Source organism: Emydura macquarii, unplaced genomic scaffold (genome assembly GCF_026122565.2).
Source record: "Emydura macquarii macquarii isolate MOO-44397 ecotype Brisbane River unplaced genomic scaffold, CSIRO-AGI_Emac_v2 contig_2924, whole genome shotgun sequence".
Taxonomy (NCBI): domain Eukaryota; kingdom Metazoa; phylum Chordata; order Testudines; family Chelidae; genus Emydura; species Emydura macquarii.
In genome coordinates this window covers 3040186-3063982 of record NW_027133061.1, presented here as the reverse complement: position 1 = coordinate 3063982, position 23797 = coordinate 3040186, and the positions used below count along the sequence as shown (strand labels likewise).

At 55.1% G+C, this 23797-nt stretch overlaps 1 protein-coding gene and 1 long non-coding RNA gene across 3 annotated transcripts in view; one reads left to right on the top strand and one right to left on the bottom strand.

The window, feature by feature from the left end:
- LOC137167338 (uncharacterized) overlaps positions 1-18968 on the bottom strand; it is a 31037-nt gene extending 12069 nt beyond the window's left edge. Inside the window, exon 1 of one of the 2 annotated variants that reach the window (XR_010924094.1) lies at positions 18837-18968. This is a non-coding gene — a long non-coding RNA (uncharacterized lncRNA). The remainder of the gene's footprint in view (positions 1-18836) is intronic. The other variant, XR_010924095.1, reaches the window with a different exon arrangement.
- On the top strand, positions 4406-22298 carry CA14 (carbonic anhydrase 14). The gene is made up of 11 exons (XM_067569441.1): positions 4406-4643; positions 9101-9121; positions 13715-13894; positions 15530-15672; positions 16396-16491; positions 17825-17891; positions 19662-19819; positions 20114-20240; positions 20906-20926; positions 21414-21498; positions 21818-22298. Exons 1-11 carry the CDS (start codon positions 4583-4585, stop codon positions 21900-21902), a joined length of 1044 nt encoding a protein of 347 aa, XP_067425542.1. The 5' UTR covers positions 4406-4582; the 3' UTR covers positions 21903-22298.
- The last annotated feature ends 1499 nt before the right edge of the window (positions 22299-23797 follow it).

Sequence of the window (23797 nt, the reverse complement as noted above, 5' to 3'; positions counted from 1 at the left end):
GCCACTTGGGCTAGCTGCCGGAATACATACCTAGGGGTTCGGGCAGGGATGTCCCTGGCCCGTGCTGCCATGACCACAATGCTATTTTTAGGCACATGCCCATCTACCTGTGCTGGGAATTACACCTCGCCTGTAGTTGCAGGGTAGAGGTCCCCTTAGTCTCTCCAGAGCTTGGGACTCCAGCTGTACAAGTGGGAGAACAGCCCTGCCCTGCTTCCCCAGGGGGTTGTGAGGATAAATTAATAATGAAGGGCTCAAATAAATGTCTAAAGAAAGTCCAATGGTACGGGCAGCGGGGCTATAGAGTTCAGAGGGCTTCAAGCTCCACCCGTTTGTACTTGTCAAACTCCTTACCAGGTCTGCTTAGCAAGGCATTACTCCTCGCCCTTCCCAGCAAGTGAGGCCCAGAGGCTCCCCAGGGAATTGCCCAGTAGATCTTAAGCCAGATCGGCACTATGCTCCAAGAGCAACAACTATTACATCAGCATCAGCCAGGAGCATGACGCCCTCGCGTCAGCCCTGTTGAAATGGTCTGAGGAAATATCAGCTACTGTATGCCGGAGTTTCTAAGAGCTGCAGCTCCGCTGAGAGGGCAGGAACATAAAGCCTGGCAGGAATACTGTCACACACTGTGTCCTTCGCTTTGGGTTTAAGGATATCGTCTTGATTCCCTGGAGCGTGGGTTTTAGTTACGGAATAGCCGCGCCTTATCTGGAAGCTGCAGTTCTCCACTGCTCTACTAACCAGTTACAAAGGTGAATTCACCCCAGTCCTGGTATTTTTAGTGGACCCATTCAGCAGGTCAGTCCACTGAGGCACAGAAAGACGAAGTTGCCATGAGGTTACCCAGGGAATTGAACCCAGGCGTCCTGGCTCCCAGTTTCCTTCTCTGACCCCTGACAGCAGTTTGCGAGAGGCGGGTCTTGCTCCAGTAGGAAACGGGGGTGAGCCCAATAAATAATTTCCTGCGAGCCACGCAACAAAGATCAGCCGATAATGAGGTTCTGTCACTAACGGGCTGAGCTGGTTTCAATGCAGGTGAAAGGTCCATTGCCCATTTCCATTCCCCTGAGCAATCCAGCTCATTCCTGACTCGCAGCACCCCCTGCTGGCCCGTCTGGGATAGACCCAACACTTATGTCCACACCTTTTATATTTTTTAGTGCCAATCCACTGGGAACCAGAGGCAGAAGCGAAAGGCGAGGCCCTTGCCTTGGCCCGCAGACCCATTGCTCAGTAGCAGGCATGTTCCAGGGCAGCAGTTGCCGGGCTCCCTTCCATCTTCCTCTCCTGTCCCCTCTTCCTCACTGCAGAGCTGAGTGTGGAAGGAGAACTCAGCATTCGCTGCCCAAAGGATTCATTAATGCAGAGTTAAGGCTGCCACTTGCTGCACTGTGTCCTTCCAGGATGGCAGGTTCACCTACACCCAAACCTCGGAAAACCAGCACATCGGGAGGCAAGGTTCACCCCACCCCACGTCCTTAACTCTGCCCCCCCGTTGAGGAATGTCACAACCCACCCTGCCCACAGCCACCACAGCATCTTACCCTTCCAGGCAACACTGAGCACTGCAGGAGTCTGCAGCTTCCCACAGCGATAGTCCAACCTGCTTAGGCGGAGAGTGGCACCGGAAGTGCACTGATTTAAAAGCCCTAGACATTTGTCTTAGCCCAGCTCGGGTCATTCCACCCTGCCCGCTTGAAACACCGCTCAGGCAGCTTCTTATAGATCATCTTTAGCTCCTGAACTGTTGTGTCCTGTTGCCATGCACTGTTAAACTAGAATACTCCACCCCAGAGGAGGCTGCATTTCAGAGATGGGTAAAGTAATTGATCTGTCTGTTAGGCACTTTATATGGCCCTGCATTGAGTGGACTCACTGCTGGGGCGCCCCCTCGTGGCTAGGTACCACGTAGCAGGCTCTCCCCACCTAGCATCCCCTGCCACCAGCCAGTCCAGCCCTGGGGCAGGGTCTGCCTTTCCTTGTGACTCTGCCCCGAGTCCAGCACCAGATCACTCTAAAGTCTCACCCTCTGCAGGGTATTAACGTCTCGTACAAACGGCGTCGCACACCACCCTCATTATCCACACTGCATCTTCCGCCCAGCCTGCGCCCCTCTGCAGCCCTTCCCTTTTCTCAGAGCAAGGGGATCCCTCTGATGAAACCCCCCAAAAAACTAAACAAGCTAACCTCTGTCCATCCAGGCGTGAGCACTTGGTCCTGCTGGGTTCTTCCCACTTCACCACTCTGGTTACAGGACCCAGACCCTACAGGGCAACGCCCCTGGAGCCGGGCTCCTTTCCCAGGGCCTTTCTCCTCTCCTCTAGCTACTCTACGGTACCGTCCCCTGCGGCTTTCACTCCCTTCCAGCATGAAGAAGGCCCAGCTGGCTGTGATAACAAATCCATCCTTACAACCCACCCTCCAGGGACAGCCAGGTGGTCTAACTGAGATTGAAGACTCTTGTTCACCCTTTGTTTACAGGGGTGGGGTTTACACCCCGTCGCTTTAAGATCGGAGCACATCACAATCTTTATAATACTGTTAGCATAACAAGCCTCCTGGGAGGCAGGGCAGGGCTGCTATCCCCATTGTACAGGGGAAACTGAGGCACAAAGCAACTCTATCACTTGCCCCAGGTCACCCAGGGGGAATGTAGCAGACCAGGGAATTAGACCAGGCTTTTCCAGGTCCCTTAACAAGCATCCTAATCACTGCCTGCCCCAGCTTTCCTTTCTAGAGAGGAGCACACTCTTGTCCCTGTAAGCAAGGTCTGAGTGGCACTCTCCCTGCTCAGCAGCTGAAAGGGGGGTACGTTATTTGCATGGGCTTTGTATTTGCACGAGTACAATTAAGTACTCAGCATATTGCATAAGCACACTTAGGTGTTGAGCATGATGGGAAATGGTCACTGTGTCTGGTATTGTGTTACAAGTCACTTTTGTGTTACCTGCAGGGGTAATGAAATGTTGTCCTTTGATTGTATGAACAGATCTGTGTTTAGCCTGTGCTGATAAAAAAAATTCACTCTCACCCAAACAGAGCCTAAAAAGGGTGGATGTTGCAAGGGGAGAGGGAGGGGTGAGAAGTCTCCCGTTGAGACAGCACCAGTCCTCGCAAAGGGCTACCCTCAGGCATGGAGTGATGACCTCCTCCCACTGTTAAAGGGTAGAATTAATGGTTCCTCTTGGAGTCTTTTGCTTGTTAAAAGCAGGGACATTGCTTCTGTGTCAGCAGGTTTTCCCATGAGCTGAAATTCACTAAGAGCTGAATCACTAGAGAGACTGGGAAACCTGGACTGACAACCAGCAATGGGCAGCACCTGCAGCTGGCATGATTGGTCGGTGCCAGCAGACAGCGGGAGCCAGGAGTGGTCAGCGTCTGCAGATGCCAGGATCAGTTAGCATCTGTAGACAGAGGGGGACCAGCAGACGGCGGGAGCCAGCAGTGGGGACTCAGTGAGGCCTGGAGGTGGCAGGAAGCAGCAGTGGAGGAGGCCTGGTCAAGCCTGCATCCAGCAGGGGCCTGCAGAGGGGGACTGGCTGAGCCCCAACCAAGAGGTGGGCATTGCAGCTCCACTGGTCAGTGCAGGGGAAACCGAGAAGGGAGAGGCGAAGGAGACTCCCCAGTACTCTGGGCTGGGTTTGGCTCATTGAGTTCATGAATTCGGTTTGCACTGTTTCCCAAACCAGTGCTGTGTTACTTCCCTTCTGTTATTAAAGGGTTTACTTTCTACACTCAGACTCTGTGCTTGCGAGAGGGGAAGTATTGCCCTTTGGGGCGCCCAGGGGATAGCGTGTGATTTCCCAGGTGACTGGCTGGGGGCGCGAGCCAGTTTGGTGCGGTATCATTGACAGGGACCCCTAGATATAGAACCCGGCCCTTGCTGCTGCCGCCGACTATCTGGCAGAAGGGTTACATCCCTCTGTGACCACTGACACTAGGACATGAGCGCTGTAGAATGGAGAATTGAACCTGTCGGCTGTAAAATGTGGTGGTTGAAAGATGCTCTGTAAAGATCCTTCTGGGTCCTTTACACGGCGGCCACTTTATTCACAATGCTGAATGTGCCTCTCGTGCCTTTATAAATCTGCTACTGAATTCTTGGGGGTGTGTGTGTGTGTGTGTGTTTAATCCAGCTGAAAGAAAATGAATTTGCGAACTGATTTGGCCGGCCCCGGGCTCTGAGCCCAGCCAGATTCCTCCTGTGAAGTCCCACAACACAAACATTGTTGGGACAAAGTATTTAAGGAGCTGAGAACATCATCAAGGGCTGGACTGGCGTTGCCTCCCAGAGCCACCTTAAAAACTGCTCGCCCCTGTCACACTGCCTGAATGGCAATTGTGAGCAACATGAGGTCTGTGTTCTGAAGTCAAGTGGAAGGTGGAGGGAGTAGGGGGAAGATCCAGTCGGTCACCAGCCTTCAGAACTAGGGGGGTGCGAGGCAGCTCTCTGTGCCTGTCCCCTCCAGCTGATGAAGAGAAGGGAGGGATCCTCTCTAGGGCACATTTATTATCCAAAAACAATCGGCTTTTTTTGTTTTTTCCCCCACAAATCACCTGCCACAACTCTGTGCCTCGGATGATGCTTCTCACTTTGATCTTCCTGCAAGGTTTTTCCCACGTCCTGGCTGCAAACCACGGTAAGTTGCCTCGCTTATAAAGACATGGATTTCATGCTCAGCTCGTCCTTTCCACAGCTCTGGGTGCTCTGGGCTGCTGGCTGTGATGAGGGGTTGGGTAGCTGCATTTTTTTTTGGGAAACCTCAGAAAGTGCTGGACTCTGTTCCTTTCTTGTGTCCACAGCGGGATACTGGTCCAAGTCCCATGGGCCACTCGGCCTTTTCTTTTGTTCACGTTAGAAACCAATTTCCTAAACAAACGGTACACCGAATGCTTTGTGATGCTTCCCAGCCCTCGCAGACTTGAGCAAACGCCACTAACAAGTACCCACAGAACTTCTGCAAAGGGCTTAGATTACTAGTTGTTCCCGAAAGGCCTGATCCTGCCCTATTGACATCTATGGGCACAGGATCGAACCCTCAGGTCCCTGCTCCAAAGACATTATACTGGGGTCCGACTGAGTTGTGCGCTAAATCGAAGCAAGTGTACTTCAGAGCAGGGATTTAAGCCTGGAAGGTGTTGAGAGAAAGTGTTCTTTTGCTAATCTTTAGCATCTCTCTTTAAAGGCAAAATTTAGCTTCCCCTTAATCCTAATGCATTTCGCAGGGGCATTTCTGAGCTTATTTTTTGTGTATTTCTTCGCTGGTTGTCAACAGCTGGGAATCTCCTTCAGTGGTTGTGCCTGACTCCCATTGCCTTACATGAAAGCTACAGAAGCCCATTGATTGTGCTTTAAAAATATAATCCTGATTTGGTGATCGGTAAAATGCCACCGAAAATGTAAATATCAGCAGCGTATTTATAAATATACCCCAAGGCCCTTTAGGAAATAGTATTCCCGTATTCCATCAGACACATCCCCTATCATGATAAGGAGCTGAGCATCCTGGACTCATTGGGAGATACGTCTTCAACACTTGCCAGATTGGAGCCCGTGATCAGTATCAGGTTCTGAATGTCACGGGGGACGTTGCGTAAAATGGGTGACTGAAGTTCTGCGTGAGCAAGGGGATGTTCACTGTAATTAATATACATCCAGGATTCTGCCCCTTTTTGGTGTCAGTGAGGTTTGGATAGTTGAATTTGTACCACACTTGTAATTCACCTGGATTTCTGGGCTGTTGGGGGTTGCTCTTTGATGCTTGAAAAGGTGGCATCTTTAGAAAACTGACCCTAAAGGGAAGTTGTGTGAATCCAAAACTGCTGTGACATAGTCATTTCCAAGGCTCCGCAATTCACCTTTTAATCTGCAATCTGGATTATTTATTTAACAAAGCGGGGCTGTAAAGAACGGTAACGTCAGGTGCTACGCAGGTGTAAAGATTTTAAGATATTATTTGTAAAAATAAGGCTGAAATGTCTTATCTAAATGTCTCTGGATCCTGAGGACCTTTCACTGCTGGGATTACATCATGGAGAGTAGAAGGGATGCCAGGTAGACGCATTCTACTCTTTGATCAACAGTGATTAGTAGCTAAAATAGCGCCTGGGCAGATGCGGCAGGTAGGCAGAATAACAGACTTGATGAAAACAGGTAGTAAGTAGAGCTGGACAGAAAATGTTTGGGATTTTTTCATGGAAAATTTTGACTTTTAATTGAAAAAATTTTCAGCTGAAAATTGGCCCAAAGAGCGGGGGGAAGGAAAACCAAAACCAAAACAGTGGGATTTGGCTAAATATTTTCAGTTTTCTGAGAAAAAAAAATACAAAAAAGTTTTAAGGGAAAGCAGACACGATCTGCAATTAATTTTCATTTAATCAAACTCCAATTTTCAACCAGGCCTTTAAATAAGCCTGATTTTAGCATGAAAAGTAACTCCCCAAAGACTATTCCCCACGACCGGGTCCTGTGACTGTGTCTGCCATTTGCACTGTTTCCTCTGGAATCTTTTCATCTGGAGCCTGATCCAAAACCTGCTGCAAGTCAATGGAAAGATTCCCATTGATTGCCCTGGGCTTTGGATCAGGCCCCAAATCAGTCTCATTAGCCCAAGGCTGGGAGTGGACTGGGAATCTCTTTCCCGAATGACCTGACTTTTTGGTCTCAGACAAGTGTTGGGAACTTCCGTTTGTGCTGTGAAATGGTCCTGAGGTCTGTAGCAAAACAGTGGCAATAAGGTAAGCAAATGCCACCTACACAGGGCCCGATCCTGCTCTTTCTGACATTAGAAGCAAAACACCTAAGAGAGCAGAGATGTATTGTTAGTTTCCTTTGATGCCTTTAAAACTTGGGCCAGATTCTGCTCTAAAATTACCCTGGTGTAAATCTGGAGTCGCTCCACCATCTTCAGCAGCGTTACTCTGGATTTACACCCACGTAAACAAGAGCAGAATTGAACCCATCCCGAGCAAAAAGAGACGCGACAAGCAAAAGTAATAGCGTTGCAATGCATTCCCACCTCTTGTCCCAGAGCAAGCAAGGTGTTCCAATATCCGCTGCTCTCCTGAGCGCTGTCAAAGACGCATATGAACGTCAACGTCTGAGCCTGAAAGGGCTGTAACGTGCTAACTGCTTGAAGAAATGTCACCTTATCAGCTCACATGCCAACACAAGGCCAGGTGCAACCACTCTGATTTGAGCCAAATGGGGCCTTACCCCTCAAGCGACCCCACTGAAATCAGCCAGGCCACGTGAGTCAAGGTGGCCGAAGGGGCGGCAATCGTACCGCTTTATACTGCGTGATGAGACCGGTGCTGGAACGTTACGTCCAGTTCTGGGAGCCGCATTTTAGAACGGGTGTTGAAAAATTGGAGTGAGGGCAGAGAACAGCCTCAAAAAACCAAAACCAACCAACCCCAAAAATTTGAGGGCTGGGGAGAAAAAAAAAAAAAGTCTGACAGTGAGAGACTTAAACACCTCAATCTGCTGAGTGTATAGAAAGAAAATCAAGAGGTGACTTGATTAGGGTGTACAAGTACTTTAATGGGAGAAAACACTGGATACCTTTAATGTAGCAGAGAAATGCAGACCAAGAACCAGCGGCTGGAAGCTGAAGTGAGACCAATTCAAATTAAGAACAGGGCAGATGTTTTTGCCAGTGAAGGTGGGCCCAGGGAAGTGGTGGATTCTCCTAGCCTTGAGGTCTTCATAGCACAACTAGAGGCCTCACTGGAAGATGCTCGAGTCAGACACAAGTTATTGGACTCAAGCCGGGGGAACTGTAAGGAGTTCTCAGGCCTGGCTTATGCAGGAGGTCAGACCAGGTGATCTAACTGCCCTCCCAGTTGGTGACTGCCTTTATAATTTACGTGGGTATTTTTGGGTGAGTTCTCTGTCCGGGAGGTGAAGATTCACCCCAATGATACGCGTGTGGTTTGCCTGGGCAGCAGAGGGGCCCAGCCGTCCCTGGTTAGCAGCAGGAGAGGATTGGAAATGGAATCAGCCCCATAAAGTCCACTCTTCTGTCTGACAGCAGCCAATACAAGCAGCTTCCTAGAAAGGTGCAGAGCTCCCAAGACGGGCAGTTATGGGATACCAGGTACGGGGGGGGAGAGGGGACGTTTAAGCACAAAGAAGCCCACGGTTCTCTCAGCCCCCAAACAGCTTTCTAAAGGAGTTTGCTGAGACGGGGGGGTTAATTTTAGCTCAGGTCAGGGAAACTTCACCAGAGCTCAGGTCTCTGCCATGGGGATTTGCTGCCCTTTCGAGACAGAGCTGCTAAAATCTCACCCAGCCCCGGCTTCAGTTTCACCTTTTCTGCCCGTGTTCTTTTCATTCTGGTGCAAGAGTTTTAGGGCTAGTGGGAGAAAGCAGCTCAGAGAGGGGCCTGAAGCCACGGGTAACGTGTAGGTAGGTGAGTGAGTGAGTTACAGTGCCCTCGCTGGGACCCAGGACTTGATTATAGCCCCAGCTGCGAAAGGCTGGGATTTGTTAGTTCAACCTGTAACAGCTCAGGCTCTTAGCTCCATAGATGCCCCGCTCAGTCCCCAACGTGGTGGCCAAAACCGGCAGCCGTTACACCAGCAGGGCCTAACGTGCTCGCCAGAGTTTGACTGTTTGCGCCTACCGCACTGGGAGCAGGGTGACCTCTTTCCAGGCTGCTATTACAGGAGCAGTTAAGCAAGGCAGGGAACTTCAAAGAGAAAAGGAGAAGAAACCCTGGGCAACAACAGGGTCTGCTCCATCGCCCCATTGAAAGCCACTCGCTTCTGACTTCAGCGGACGTGGGCGCAAGACGTCTGATCCCAAAGCTCTTTGCAGGAGCCATTTCCCCCATGTGGACATGCAGCCACTTCTGGGGCGGAACACAGCAGCTCTTTAACAGCCGCAAGGCCTCTCCTTCAGGAACGGGAGTGAAGGAGGAGACTGCTTCCGAGTGAGGCGGTAAGGGTGAGAGGAAGTAAGCATGTGGGGTGGGATTTAAAGACCCCAGAGGATTTCCACCATGGTGTTAAGGCTTACTGCTGGCAGGGGATATTGAGGCTGACCGAGGGTTAATTATGCAGACTAAGCATTTTTTGTTCGCTTGCTTTGCAGGCTCCCACTGGACGTATGCAGGTACAGTTGGAAGAGGATTTTATCCTGGTTTTTTTCCCCCCCACATTGAGTTCCTTCTCTGCCAGGCCCCAGTTCCCTCTTGCTAGCTTAGCGGGGCAGGACACCCGGCCTTCCTGCCAACGCCTCGCCCGTGCTGGCTAGCAGGGGGCACTGGATGGTGACCTAAGTTGTCCCTCCTCCTCCTGGGGGTTGAGTGCACTCTCTGCGCAGCAGCTCCAGCCGCTGCCAGCCTGGTACAGACAGAGCTGGGCATCTCCCACAGACACTGTCTGCTCCGGAGAGCCCCAGACCGAGGAGGCCCCCTGAATGACCAGGCACTGTAGAGCGGCTCTTGGCCCGTCCTGGGTCCTTTCCAGCCCTGGAGCTCTGGGGGCTTTGCAAAGCCTCAGGGATTAAACCCAGCACCCCGTGCAGCGGCCACACCTCACCCTCATTTACACAGGGGGAAAGGGAATGACTTAGTGGCGGACCTGGGAATGTAACCCAAGGGTCCTTGCTCCCAGCCTCCTCTTCTAACCACTATACACTACTCTCGTCCAGAGCGGAGACTAGGACTCATGTCATGGCTTGCTGGCCCCAGCTCTAACCACTGGACACCACTCCTCTCCCATAGCTGAACATAGAACCCAGGAGTCCTGGCTCCTAGACCCTGCTCTAACCAATAGGCCTCACCATTTCCCAGAGCTAGGAACAGATCCCAGCGGTCTGATTCCTACTGACCTCATATCCTGCAGAGGGAGAACTGAACTCCTGGGTTCTGTCCCCAGTTCTGAAAGGACTAGTGGTTAGAGCAGCGTGGCAGGGAGTCAGGATTCCTTGGTTTTGTTCCCAGCTTTGGGAAGGGGAGGGGAGGATGAGAGCAGGGAAGCCTGGGCTTCAGGACTCCTGGGTTCTGTCCCCAGCCCTGGGAGGGGGATCAGGTCTGGTGGTTAGAGTTTGTGCACAGAGACTCAGAGCTCCTGCTCTCTATCCCAGACTTTAGAAGGGAGCGTGGCCTGGTATTTACAGCAGGAGAGGGATTCATCTCCACAGCAGGACAGGTCCCCAGGGGTCCTGACTCCCAGTCCCCTGCTCTAACCACTGAACCTCCACACCCCAGTCCCTACCTCACGCTATAGCCCTCGCCCCCTGGCTTTGCGGGAGTGTTGGGCCTCCTGGAGTCTCCCCCGGCCAGCCACATGCTAGAATGGCCCCATTGTGTTCCCGGGGCCCTTATGTAACAATGCTAGAGCCACCATCCAGATCTCCAGATAAATGTTGCAAGCCTAACAAATCCAATTAGCACAGAGCCAGCACCTATCCAAAAGTGCAGCCCAGCGCCAGCCGGGCACAGCTGATCCTATTGCACAGGGGTCAGACGTAATCCTCACCCAAGCTCGGGCATTGAAAGTACAGCATTGTGCAGGGACCTGGAAAGGGCGGCAGGAACTCGTTTGAACCCGTGCTCGGGGCCTGCCTGGCATTAGGTGGGAAGAGAGTTACTGTTTTACAGGCTGCTTCTGATTGGTAGGAACAGAAAATTAGCTGGAAACAACCCCCCTGATTCATACCAGGGCCCCAGGGCGACTTTGTGAGTGTGCTAGCCTGGAGTGGTAGGGCAGCTGGGCTGGACGGGGCTCCTTGGGGTGTTACAATGAGATAGGATGGGTGGCCCAGTGGTTAGAACCCTTGCCTACCATGGGGGAGAGGTGGGGGTGAGTCCTTACAGGAGCTTTGGGAACATCATTTGGTCCAGGCCCTCAAAGGCATTATGGTACCTCATTCCCATTACAATTGAAAACCCAGGAATCCTGACTCCCAATCTCTGTGCTGACCAGTAACCGCCACTCCCTCCCTGAGCAGAGACTAGAACCCAGGCGTCCTGACTCCCAGCCTCTGCTCTAACCAATAAACCACACTTTTTCCCCAGACCCAGAGTGAGTGTCAGGGGTGCTACTTATAACCTGACAGGGGAGAAGTGGGTCCTGTCCCCAGCCCTGGGAGGAGAGTACAGTGTAGTGGCAAAAGCAGGGGCCTGAGATTCAGGGGTTTGGGAGATATTTAGGGTGCCTGCCTCCCCATGAAATCAATTAGGTGCCTAAATTCCTCTGCGGACCTGAGTCTCTCTCTGCCTCAGTTTCCCCATCTGTACCATAAGGATAGTTGCCCTGTCCTGCCTCCAAGGGATGAATACATTAGAGATTGAGAGGTGCTCAGATACTCCAGAGATGGGGGCCCTGTAAGTACCATAGTGGGATCAGGGTCCCACGTGTGCCGGGATGCTCACCCTGCTTCAGGGCATCCTTCCCTGGAGAGCATGACCCAAAGGAAAGGGTCTCACTGAGGATCTCTGGATCAGGCCCTCCCTAATACAGAAGATGGGCCCAGGCCAGAAATCCTGCCTGCTCTGAAGTCTCATTAGATTCTGGCTAAATAATGCCCCCCAGCGTCACCAAAACAGTTTGCTTGGATATCTCCCCCCTCCCAAAGGCCAGGGTGCTCTCCTGCACAGGGAGAACGTTGGGATTGGGCAGGGGGGAAGAGGGAGCCAGCCGGGCCCCACAGAAGCTCCAGGACTGATTTTGACTCAGCCTGTAGAGTGGGTAAAATCCTGGGAAAACTCCCTTCCACTTCAGCCGGGCCCTGTGTGTGCGCAAGAGAGGTGGGGGCAAGGCCACGGACCCGGATGGGGACAGGCCCACATGCAGGTTCCTTGCCCTGCTGGAACTCCATCCATTTATTTGCACTGCTGCAAAGCCCCCGCCCGGACACCCTTACAGCGACTTCGCTCACTGCAGTCCCAGCCATCACTCTAGGCTCGGCTGAAATGGGTTTCAGGGCATCTCCAGGAGGGGTTTAACGAGATGGATTTTAAAGCGGTCGGTGACACCAGGGCAGGCTCTGTAACACGGCTAAGCCCAGAGAGAGAAGGGGGCAGAGACACCCACGGAGAAGGGCAGGAAAAAAAGCCAACTCAGCTGTTAGCAAGTACAATAGTTTCCTTTGATTTCAAGCATGGGGGTGAATCACAGATCGGTGCCTGCTCTTACCTCAGCAGGGGGACTTTGGCTGAACAGGCAAGCTGATCCCAGCCCATTTACCCCAGCAGACCCAAGCCACCTATGAGACACCCGTGCATGTTTCATGTAGCCGGCACTGACGTCAGGCACCGTAGGCCCAGAGGCTTCTGGGAGCTCCTAGCAGCAGCCAGATGGAACACCATGGCTGTATTTTGTGTGTATATCTGATTGGGAGGTTCTTTGTTTTCCTCGGTAACTTCAGGTCTGGGGCCAGTGGAAGAACAATTGTTCAGCGGCAGGAAAAGCAAACAGCTTTATCTGTGCTTCCCCAGTTGGAAAATGTTTCCAGCAAACTAATTACCATAGCAGAGATTATATTCAGATGCAAATGACTGGAGAGCTCTGGCCTCCCTTCCCAAGCTGGGTCCTTAATACAAAAGCCTCCTCATTCAGACAAACACCAGAGAAAACCCGATTTGCCTTTGAGCGGCCTGGGCGAGGAAGAGTGGTCTTTTAAAAAGAGGCATAATTAGCCTGGTTCCAGCCCTGCCAGATGGGGACAGTCAAGGGCAAAGTGAAAGTTAGGCATGGCCTAGAAAGTGACAGGCGTCATTATAACTACTTATGCAGGGTTATTTGGATTTAGATCATAGCCTCCCTCACTGTATCTTCCCGAACAGAAAGAGAACGTCTAACCAGGGGTCTAGCATCCAACTCCTTAAAGGTTTTTAGGTGCTTAACTCCCCTTGTAGATAACGGAGTCTAAGTGCTTAGCACCCACAACGAGGATGCTTATCAGCTGTTGAGGTCTTTGAAAACCCAGCCGTGTGTGTCTCGGTGGGAGCCACCGGGCGCTGAAGCTCTTGGATGTCCGTCGTCAATGGAGGATGCCGAGCGGTCTGGCAATTCCGCTCCTGAGCTCCTAGGAAAACCTGGCCCAGCCGGAAAAAATGCAGCCAGACAAAGCGGATTATGGTGATTGACGCAGCCCTAGAAATGGTCTTGGTGCCAAACAAAAGAGGAGCCAAAGAGCTTCACATCTAACTCCGAACAGTGTTTAGAAACTCGGGCTGTCGCTTTTCTCTACTGAGGGTTTTATCTGTTTCCTGTCCAAGCGCTTGCTGAGCATTTACAAATGGATCCTCATCGCCGCCCCCATCGGAAAGCATCATCCCCTCCCCTTTACACTCGGTGACAGTCAGGACTTGAACCCACATTGCCTAAGTCCCAGTGCCCAGCCGGAAGGCCAGCCTTTCTCCTGTCTTAGGAAAGGTCCTTGCACAAGTGAAGTGAGGCACAGCTGTAAAAAGCCGGGCACTGTGCAGGTGAGCTGGTGTGCTCCAGTGGCAGGAAAATGGGAGCCAGGACTCCTGGGTTCAGTGGCCAGGGATTGTCCCTTCCAGCTGCAGCTCCCGGGGGGCTGGACCCTGAGATCCCCAGCCAGGAGGTGCTGCTGAAATGCTGCGCGTTGCCAGGGACAGAGACGTATACGATGCGTTGTACCGAGGGTGGGAAATTGCTCTGCCGGCGCCAGAACTGGCCCACGAACCCCCCCCCCGCAAGGGACTTGACCCCCTGCATTCCCTGTTTTCAGGCCCCCATGGCAAGGAGCACTGGTCAGACAGCTACCCGGACTGCAGCCGGCAGGCCCAGTCCCCCATCGACATCCAGACCAAGTCCGTGCAGCACGACCCAGCCCTGCCGCCTGTTGAGCCCCAGGGATACCAGAGCCCTGGGGACGGGGCCTTCACTCTCCTCAACAACGGCCACACAGGTGAGGCTGCGGTCGGGCTGGGGCGGGAGTTATCCCAGGGATGGAGGGGCATCCCCCGGCAGGCTGGGACCCTCCTGTTTCTCCCCAGGGGCCTTGAGAGCATCGTCCGGGCCTTCTCTGCGCCCCTCGGCACAATCTCACTTCTCGGGGCAACTGTCTCCTCCTCTGTGCCGCCCCAGGCCTGTCCCGCCCCTTCCCGTCACGGGCCTTTCCCGTCCCTCTCCCCACTGCTGGTGTGAGAGCTTCCTCCTCTGCCATGCCCGCCGCTGCAGCAGCCTCTCCCTACCCCCTCTTTCGGCAGCTACTGTCCTGTTAAATCTCACTAGGAAACGCAGTCAGTGCCCCACTGCTGGGCTATGCCCCCCAGCTTCCTGCATGGCGCCGGGGAGCGGTCAGCCATCGCCCCGTTGCTATGGCGCCGGGGAGCGGTCAGCCATGTTGGGGTCCCACGGACAATGCCATGTGGGGGGAAGTCATGGATACCTCCTGCCCCCCTGGGAAAGTCTCTCACTGGGGCTCCAGGGGCAGGAGGGACTGAGGCCTGGAAGTGCCGGGTGAGGGTTTTGCCCCACACGCCAGCCAGTCCCAGTCCTAACATGTGGCAAACACCCCCAGGCCCTGAGCAGTGGGGAGAGAGACAGCGCTCTGGAGAAAAAGGACCCCAAATCAGTGCCCCCGGGGCCACGGCAGGGTCTCCCAGCCCCACCGCTCAGTCCCTCCCAGCCCAGCGCATCACCCCCCAGCCTGGAGCAGGGGCGAGTCAGAGAGGTGGTGCACTGGAGGGGGTGTGTGTCTGTGTGCAGGTGTGATCGGGTGTGTGTGGGAAAAGATGAGTGTGTGTCTGTGGGGTTGTCTGTGAGACAGGGTGTTTGTCATGTGTGTATAGGAAGGGGAGTGTGAGACAGGTGTGCACAGAGAGGTGTGTGTGTGGGACATGTGTTTGTGTGGAGTGGGCCCAAGGCAGGGAGATGTGCTTGTGTGACAGTGTGTTTGTGTGGAGAGGGGTGTCTCACTGACGGGTGTGTGTGTGTAATGCGAGTGTGGGGAGGCTTGTGTATTTTTGTGGAGTGTGTGGGGAAAGTGGAGTGTGTGTGTGGGGGGGAGGGGGGAAAGAGATGTTTGTGTCTCTGCGGCGCAGCGGTTCAGGGAGTCGGGGTGTGAAAGGAACGTCACAGCGTTGCCGGCACTCGTACATGTGTGGCAAGTCTGGTGATGCTCCGTGTCGGAGGTAGGGTGATACGCCAGCCTCTCTGCTTTGGTGAATAGTTTCTAGCCCACAACGCGATCCGGGGAGAACAGCCTGAAAACCCGGCCTGAGTGCTCCCGGGGAACCAGCAGTCAGGAAGAGACCCTGCCCCTGATTCTTTTGGTCACATCTCCTGCTGCCCTGGGGCCAGGAGTCGGCCTGGTTGAACGCTGGAGGTTAGCAACACGGGATGTGTGAGCGGAGCCTCTCCGGAGACTCCCAGCTCTCGCCCCGCTCCCAAAGGCCTGCGCCGGTGATAAGACGCCTTTCCCTGCACCCCAGCCTCTAGCATTCCCAGAACGGCCCCGTCTCTGCTCCCCACCCGGCCGGAGACCTGGGGCTGGGAGACTCCGTGGCGGGCACTAACATCCCCTCGTCTGTCCCCACAGTGCAGATGTCCCTGCCCCAGACCATGTTCCTCCGGGGACTTCCGCAGACCTACGTGGCCGTCCAGCTGCACTTCCACTGGGGCAGCAGGGGCCATGCCGGCGGGTCGGAGCATCTGGTGAATGGGGAGTCTTTCCCTGCAGAAGTGAGTGTGCTCCTGCCCCAGGGTTGCCGGGGAGGGAAGGGGGCAGGCTGGCCCCAACCTGGGCCGGAGGGATGGGGCAGTTATCTCATTGCCACTAGCATCTGTGGAACACGTATCCTCTCCCATCTTAGCCAGATCGGCCAGATGATTGGGGCCAGAGCTACCGCTGGTGCAGCTCCACTGAAGTCTATGGGGTCACCAGGGCCGGTTTCCCTCTGCAGCCCCTTCCACATTTTCAAATGGCCCTGAGGTCTCCCCTAAAGCCAAAGGGTTTAAACTGGGGCTGGAGGAGGGTTCAGTTACTTCCTCCATGCCGGCACCATCTGGTGGATAATCCCCACCCCGCTAGGTTGCCAGTCAGAGCCGTGGAGGGGGAGACCATACCTGGAAATGCCGATTTGGGGCTGGGGGATTAGAGGAGCCGACGGGGGAGGAGAAGAAAAGCCCCATTCTGCCCCCCCCCCGGGAGCCACCAGCACTCAGGCGTGGGCAGAACACTGGGCTAAGCTTGGGAGGCCTGGGCTGTATTTCCAGCTCTGCCACTGCCCCCCTCAGACAACCTTAGGCAAGTCACTTCCCTTCCCGGAGCCTGTCCCCGCACAAGCAGATGGTGCGTGGATACATTCGCTAATGGCTGGGGGGGGGAGAAAGGGCCATGTCACCGCCCAGAGAGACTGTGCCTTTAAGGGGCCCTTCTCACCCTCTTTCCCCCTCTCCCTGCAGCTGCACGTTGTGCATTACAACGCGGACAGCTACGCCAACATCACTGAGGCCAAGCGGCAGGCGGACGGCCTGGCCGTGCTGGGCATCTTCATCGAGGTGAGCTCGCTGCAGCTAAGGCCAGCCACGCCTCCCCGTCCCGACCCACCGGTGACCTGCTGAGGCAGCCAGCCTGAGAACAGACCGGGAGGTGGGGGGAGAAGAGAAGGGGAGCCTCTGAGCAGAGCCACCTGCTCGCCAGGGGTGCAGTTCCCTCCTGGGTAGAGAGAGGGCGCTAAGCAGAACAGAGGCATTGCCAGACCAGATCTGCAGCTTCAGAGGAAGGTGCAAGAAACCCCCTAGTGGCCACTTCTGGGGTAACCCACCCCCATAAAGATCTCATCCCGTCTCTGAGCGTTAGCAACCGGCCCAAGCCCTGAATTCCCTACTTGCATTAGCTAGTCTCACTCCGCGTGTTCCTGCTCTCCAGATAAACCGTCCCTTTCTGAATCCCTGCCTCACTGCCGTCCTGTGGCAAGGAGTTCCACAGGCTTAACCCCCTCTTGTGCAAAAGCATCTGTCCTTGGGTCAGGTTTGGGATTGATGGTGAGGCCTGAAGAAGGTGCAGCCTAGTCTCATGCTGGCTCTCTGTGCACAGGTGAATTTCACCCCAGGAGAAAGCCCAGCTACCCACTCCCCAGCATGCCCCAAGGTAGCACAGAGGCTGGGAGCTCCCATAGCCCTCATAATGCTATGGAAGGACCTGGATGGATGGCTGGAAAGCTAGGAGATGAGCTGGTCCCCTCTCAAAGGCCAACAAAGCCCCTCAAGGCAGATGGGAAAGGCCCTGCCTTGAGAAATGCCAGCCCCTCCCTGGCAGTTCCCTTGTCCATGTCTTCTCAAGGGCTGAGCCAGTCAGGGACCCTTCCTGCTCCATCTCTGACCGGCCAGCTGATGTCTGAGTGAAGATAAAGCTTGTGCAGGAGGCAGCTGAGCTTTCTTGGGGGCCGGTCCCCAGACTGCGGAACAAACTCCCCTGGAGACTGCAGCCCATCACCACCCTCTCCAGCCCCTGCTCCAAGGGCAGAGTGTGCTCCTCCGACCTGCCTTAACGGAGGCGCGGAACAGCCAGTGTTGAGCATTTAAAAAAAAAAAGCAACCCTACCAAAACAAACCATTCCACTCACACACGCTTCTCCCCCGGAAAGAGCACGCGAGAAAAAGAACCCCAGGGGTCAGATGTGCGTCACATGGCTCAACGCAGGACTGGAAGGTGCTCGGATGCCACCGTGTGATGAGGGGGTTCCCAAGAACCCCCAACAGGGGCAAAGCCCAACTCAACCAGCCATATAACTAAGCCACCCGGCTTCTGCTTCTCTGGTGAGCTTTCCTCCAGGGGAAGGCTGGGTTCAGAGCTAACCGGAAGCCTCTTGGTCTCCGTTCCCTCTGTCAGGTCGGTGACGTGGCCAACCCCGCCTACGACAACATCCTCAACCAGCTGAAGAACATCCAGTACGCAGGTGAGGCCCTCAGTTCCCAGGCGGGTGGCGGGGCCTGGCCGCAGTACAGGGGAGAGGAATTGTTTGGGGCAGGGGGGTGCGCGAAGGGGCAAAGATGCTGAGAGGAGACTGAGCAAAGGACAGTTTGTGGTAGATGCCTAGCAGTGAGAAGACAGTCTTTAGCTCAGAGGTGTCAAACATGCGCTAGATGTGGCCCACGATCCTTTTTGGTCCGGCCCCTGACGGCTGGATACGGCCCACGATTTTGGTCCAGCCCCTGGCGGCTGCCACCAAAGGGTAGGACGCTGTGAGATTTCTTGGCAGAGGGTAAGACGCCGTGAGCTATCGCCGCAGGGTAGGACGAGGGTATGGCCCACTTGAATTACATTTAATTACAATCTGGCCCGCCATAGGAAGTGAGTTTGACACCCCTGCTTTAGATGGTGGCACAGACTCACAGATTTTATGGCCAGAAAGGCTCATCGGATCATCTTGGCCAGTGGCTCTCAATCTTTCACAACTACTGTGCCTCTTTCAGGAATCTGAGCTGTCCTGCGGACTCGCATGTTTCACCTCACTTAAAAACTACTTGCTTACAAGGTCAGACATAACAATAAAAAAAAAGTGTCACAGCGCACTATTACTGAAAAAGTGCTCATTTTAACCATACCGTTATAAAAATCAATCAATTGGAATATAAATATTGTACTTACATTTCAGCACAGAGCAGTATAAAATCTCATACAGACAATGATTTGTTTAGTTTGTACTGACTTTGCTAGGGCTTTTTATGCAGCCTGTTGTAAAACCAGGCAAATATCTAGATGAGTTGATGTACTCCCTGGAAGATCTCTGCATAACCCCTGCCCCTAGAGCATCCCGGGGGCTCCCCTCTGCAGATCCCACAAGGAAAATACAACAGTCATAGGGAACAAAGCACACGTGACAGTCGCCTGCCAGGCCTACCTGTCGCTGGGGAGGATCCGGTGTCTAACAACCCCTGGGTCCCAGCCAGACCTTCTTTCAAGGGGCTAGCACAAGAGACACTGCTCTAGTCAGCCTTTCTGGGCTGGGTATTGCCTCTTCTAACCCCGCCCTCCAGGCTTGACCCCTCTCCCAGGTGTAACAGGTGGGGCTGATTGAGCCCACAGCCTCTCATTAACCCTTCCCCAGCCAGCGCGGGGTCTGTCTACCCCCATCCCCACAGGGAACAATCCAACCTCACGGGCCTGGTGGGATCTATCTGGTGGGAGTTCTCCAGCTCTGATGTCTGTGAGCCGACACAGGACGTTCTCAGCACTCAGGCATGGCTGCTGCTTTATGCCCTGAGATGTGAGGTCTGGGCTAGTGCTGCAGAGAAGGAGCTGGGGATGAAAGCAGCGAATGCAACTGGGTGGCATGGAAGCGCCCCTCCTCATTCACTCTTGGTGCTGATTGGGATGCTCCTATTTACGTGGGCCCGCGAGGGAGGGCGAGAACTGGGATCTGCATCCAAAACTACCCGACGGTCTAGGCCCCCAGTCGGGAAGCAGACGTGACGCCTGGTGACTTCGGTGGCCAGCAAAAGAGACCTCGTTCTCTGTCTGGAGGCCATTGACACCTGGTCCAAGTGCCTGCAGGGGGGAGGGGGGAGAATCCCAACCGGCTGAAACGTGGTTGAGAGCAGATGATGGCTCCGGGCCAATTCATGGCCAGACCCAACAGGCTCCATACGTCACATCGGCTCCTCTGCAAAAAATCAGGCCGGGAGAATTTGCGTCCCTAACGCTGTCTCCTCCGGCACCCCCGCAGGGCAGAAAGTCTCCATCCCGCCGTTCAACGTTCGTGAGTTGCTTCCCAGGCAGCTGGGCCGCTATTTCCGCTATAACGGCTCCCTGACCACGCCGCCCTGTTTCGAAAGCGTGCTCTGGACCGTCTTCCACCAGCGGGTGCAGATTTCCGCCTCCCAGGTACCCGCTGGTGTTTGGGGCAGGGCGCTCCGGGGGGAGGGGGTGGTCGGCTTGGGTTTTCTTTTAAACATCTGCCCTGTTAACACTCACCTTTCACATGCCGGGGGGAGGGGGCAGGACCCCCCAGGCGCCAGGGCTAAGGGGGTTGCGATTGTCGCCTCACTGAGCTGTGGAGAGGGTGGAAGGTGGTCCCAGGCCATGGGGCGGGGACATCTCATCATGCTGTGTGTGGGGGGAGGGGAGGAACCCCAGGACTTGGGGGGGACATCGCCTCACAGCTCCCTTCTCTTCCAGCTGGAGAGGCTGCAGGGGGGGCTGTACTCCACCAAGGCTGAGAATTCCTCGCCCGTGCCCCTGGCGGACAATTACCGAGCCCCTCAACTGCTGCATGAAAGGCTGGTGTTCTCCTCCTTCCCTGTGGGTGAGTGCTTTGGGCCCAGACGGCACTAGGGTGTGTGTGTGTGTGTGTGTGTGTGTGCAGGATCCAATGAGGGGAGAACGGGCCCTCCCCCCCTTAGATTTCAGCCGGTCAGGAGGAGCTGACTCCTGTTTCTCTCCACAGGACGTCATCCTCTCATTAATGCTTCGGCTGCCAGCCACCCCCAGCCAAAATGCAACAACCAGTCTATGGAGCAATGTCTCAAGTTACATCCAGGTAGAATCCAGCTCCACACACGCAGGGCTCTGACCCTGGAGTCAAAAGGCTGGTGGTAGCATCAGGGCTTCTATCTTCCTGGCATCTCCATGGCTGGAATCATTCAAATAGACCATGCCCCACTGGGGAACACACTAATGAACTGGCTGTGTGGCACCGCTGCCCTCTGCTGGAAGGAGTTAGAATTGCTCGCCTGTGTGTCATGAGCCCTGTACCACACACAGTGAATGGGGACTATCCCATAGAGACAGTGGGGCTGGACTTTTGGAGCAGGAGGGTCTGAGTTCCAGCCCCACGGCCACCAGGCTGTGGCAGCAGAATGACAGCTGGGAGGTACCAGGACGCCATGTGTTTGTCACAATCTACCTAAGGGCCTGAGCCTGTCCAGGGCCTTAGAGATCCTCAACATCTGCCTGTCTCTTCTCTTGCAGGTCCCTCAGCCTACTCTGCAGGTAAGGTCCTCTCTGCTATGCATAGTGGGGCTGGGAGGGGCCCATGGTGTTACGTTCACGACATATCCACTGAGACTTTGGATAACGAGCAAGAACCCAAAAACAGAGAGAGAGCAAGCAGGCTGCTCCTTGAGGCACGACTCACCCCACCTCATTTTAAACCGGCTCCTTCCGGACTGACTCCGACTGCTGCTGCCAGCAGGACCTGGAAGGCCCCTCTCCACATACCCCCCCCCACGCCTTTTTCTTAAAGTGATAGGGTGCACTGCCAACACCGGCTCCAGCAGGGCACACCGGATGCTCCTTGGCAGCGGGGAACAGTGACTCTCGGGTGTCGGGCTGGCCAAAGCCTTGGGCAGCAGGGAAGAGCAGCTGGAAACCCCCGGCGTGGGCTGTCAGCGGGAATGACTGGGATCACACCACCTCTGCCCCGGGTCGCCCCATCCCCGAGGGCAGCCCTCACCCTCCGCTTTCCTTCCTCGGGCAGGTGAAATCGTCGCCATCGTTTTTGGGACCCTCTTCGTCTGCCTCAGCATCTTCCTCACCTTCTACTTTGTGGTGAAGCGAGCGCGGTGAGTGGGGGGGGGGGTGTGGACGCCAGGGGCTGCCCCCTCCCTGCCTGAGGCCCGTGTTAGCCCTGTCCCTGGCTATGCTGTCTCAGCTCCCCTGCACCACCCGGGGGTCGGGCTGTGGGGAGAGGAGGGGGCTGGAGCTGCTAAAGGCAGAGCCCTTTAAACACCTGTAGCTTCCAGACGCCAGCCAGGCTCCACCAGCCTCTGTCAGCAGCGCAGGGCAGCGCCTGGCAAAGACCCCAGGCCAGAGGCCCAGCGGGTGTGAATGGGATTTGGGGGTAACCCTACCATTTCTGCTTGTCTCTCCTTCCCGAGCCAGAGCGAAGAGGATCCGGGAGCAGAAGGACGTCGTGTTCAAATCCTCTTCCAGCCGCGCAGCGTCAGGCGACAGCCACCGCCCCTGACCGCCGCCAGCTGCCCCCCTCCTGCCCCCATGGGGGAGCGCCGCAGACAGCCCAGGGGCTGGCAGGGTAGGAGGCGCGCCAGGCACTCTAGCGCTAGGAGTAACGCCCAAAGCTCTGCAGCCCCAGAAGGTTCCCCTTAGGGGGACACCTCCCGCTCCGCCCGGAGAGAGCACACGGAGCCTCCCCCCAGACACTGGGGAGCTCACAGCTGGTCCCATCCGCTGCCTGCTGGGTGGCAGCTCTGGGTCTCAGCCCGGTTCCCAGGAGAACACATGCCCTCGTCACTCAAACCCACCAGCACTGCTGGTACTGACCGGGCCCCCTTGCCAACAGCTCAGAGGTCTTCCACACTGAACCCGCCCCCAGGGTCCTTCTGCATCAAGACCAATGCCCATGAGCAGGGCAGTGGGAGGCGGGGGGAGCCTGACGCTGCAGCTCACTGATCTAACCTCCCCTGGCTGAGGGGACCCTCCCCGCTGGTCACTGCCTCCTGCAAAGACCTGGTTGCCATCCCGCAGCGGAGAGTCGGGCTAGAAGCCCCAAGAGGCGAGAGCGAATCCAGCAGCTCTTGCCCTGTGCCGGTCTCAGGCACGTCCCCCGACCCGGCCTGTCGCTGCCCCGTGGAGAGTTCGCCCCTGGCGAGAGCAGCAGTTCGGGGCAGGCGGGATTGTTCCCCGGAAACGGTGGTGCTAACGAAATAAAATGCCTTCCCAGCCCGCCCACAGAAGAGCCCCAAGTCGTTTTGCTCTGCGGGGATTCAGCACCAGCTCCTCACGTGCGACCTGACGCCCCAAGCCTCAAATTGAGGCTTCTAAATTCTACCGATTTCAAAGGAAGTGAGGCACCCAAATACCTTTGAGGAGCTAGGCCAGAAAAACATCTGCTCACACGGCCAGGGGGAGAACCAGGAATTAAACCCGGGTCTCCTAGGGTAGCTCCTAACCACTGGGCCTTCCTTCTGGAGGCAGCTCTCTCTAAGCAGCCATGTAGAAAGGGCCAGCATGCCTAGGAGTTAGACGCAAGCAGCTCTGAGCATCGGGGCTTGTTTGCAAACCCCTCCAGCCCAGACAGTCTGCACGCAGCCCCAGAATGAGTCCGTTTCCCCCTGGCAGGGAAGTGACCCATCAAAGGCAACTGGATCCCAAACACACCTGCCCAAGTGCTCCGGTGTGAAAACCCTTGTTAAAAAATAACAGTGAGCGACAGCGTGCCTTTAGCTCTCAGCACAGCCGAGCCCATCTGGAATGCTGTGCGCAGTTCTGGTCTCCCATGGTTAAGAAAGATGAATTCAGACTGGCGGAGGCGCAGAGAAGGGCTGCTAGGATGCTCTGAGGAATGGCAAACCTGCCTTGTGAGAGGAGACGCAAAGAGTTTGCCTTGTTTAGCCCGACCAAACGAAGGCCGAGGGGAGATCTGATTGCTCTCTATAAATACATCAGCGGGATAAATACCAGGGAGGGGGAGGAGTGATTTAAGTTACGTGCCAATATGGACAGAAGAACCAATGGATATAAACTGGCCATCAACACATTTAGTCTTGAAATTAGCCGAAGGTTCCTATCAGAGGAGCGAAGTTCTGGAGCAGCCTCCCAAGGGGAGCAGTGGAGGGCAAAAATACCTAACCAGCTTCAAGCGTGACAAGTTTATGAAGGGGATGATGAGCCTGCCTACGATGGCCCGTAGCCAATCTGCGACTGCTGGCAGCAAATATCCCCACCGGCCGGCGATGGGACACTGGCTGGGCAGGGCTCTGAGTTATTGCAGAGAATTCTTTCCCAGCTGCCTGGCTGGCAGGTCTTGCCCGTATGCTCAGGGTCCAACTGAGCGCCAGATTTGGGGTCAGGAAGGATTTTTTCCCCTGGGTCAGATTGGCAGAGACCCTTCGGGGGTTGCCG

Coding starts and splice junctions, on each gene's coding strand:
- CA14 (XM_067569441.1), top strand. CDS start 4,583: ATGATGCTTCTCACTTTGATCTTCCTGCAAGGTTTTTCCCACGTCCTG. Junction 15,673..16,395: donor GGGAGTCTTTCCCTGCAGAA/GTGAGTGTGCTC, acceptor CTCTCCCTGCAG/CTGCACGTTGTGCATTACAA. Junction 20,927..21,413: donor TCCCTCAGCCTACTCTGCAG/GTAAGGTCCTCT, acceptor TTCCTCGGGCAG/GTGAAATCGTCGCCATCGTT.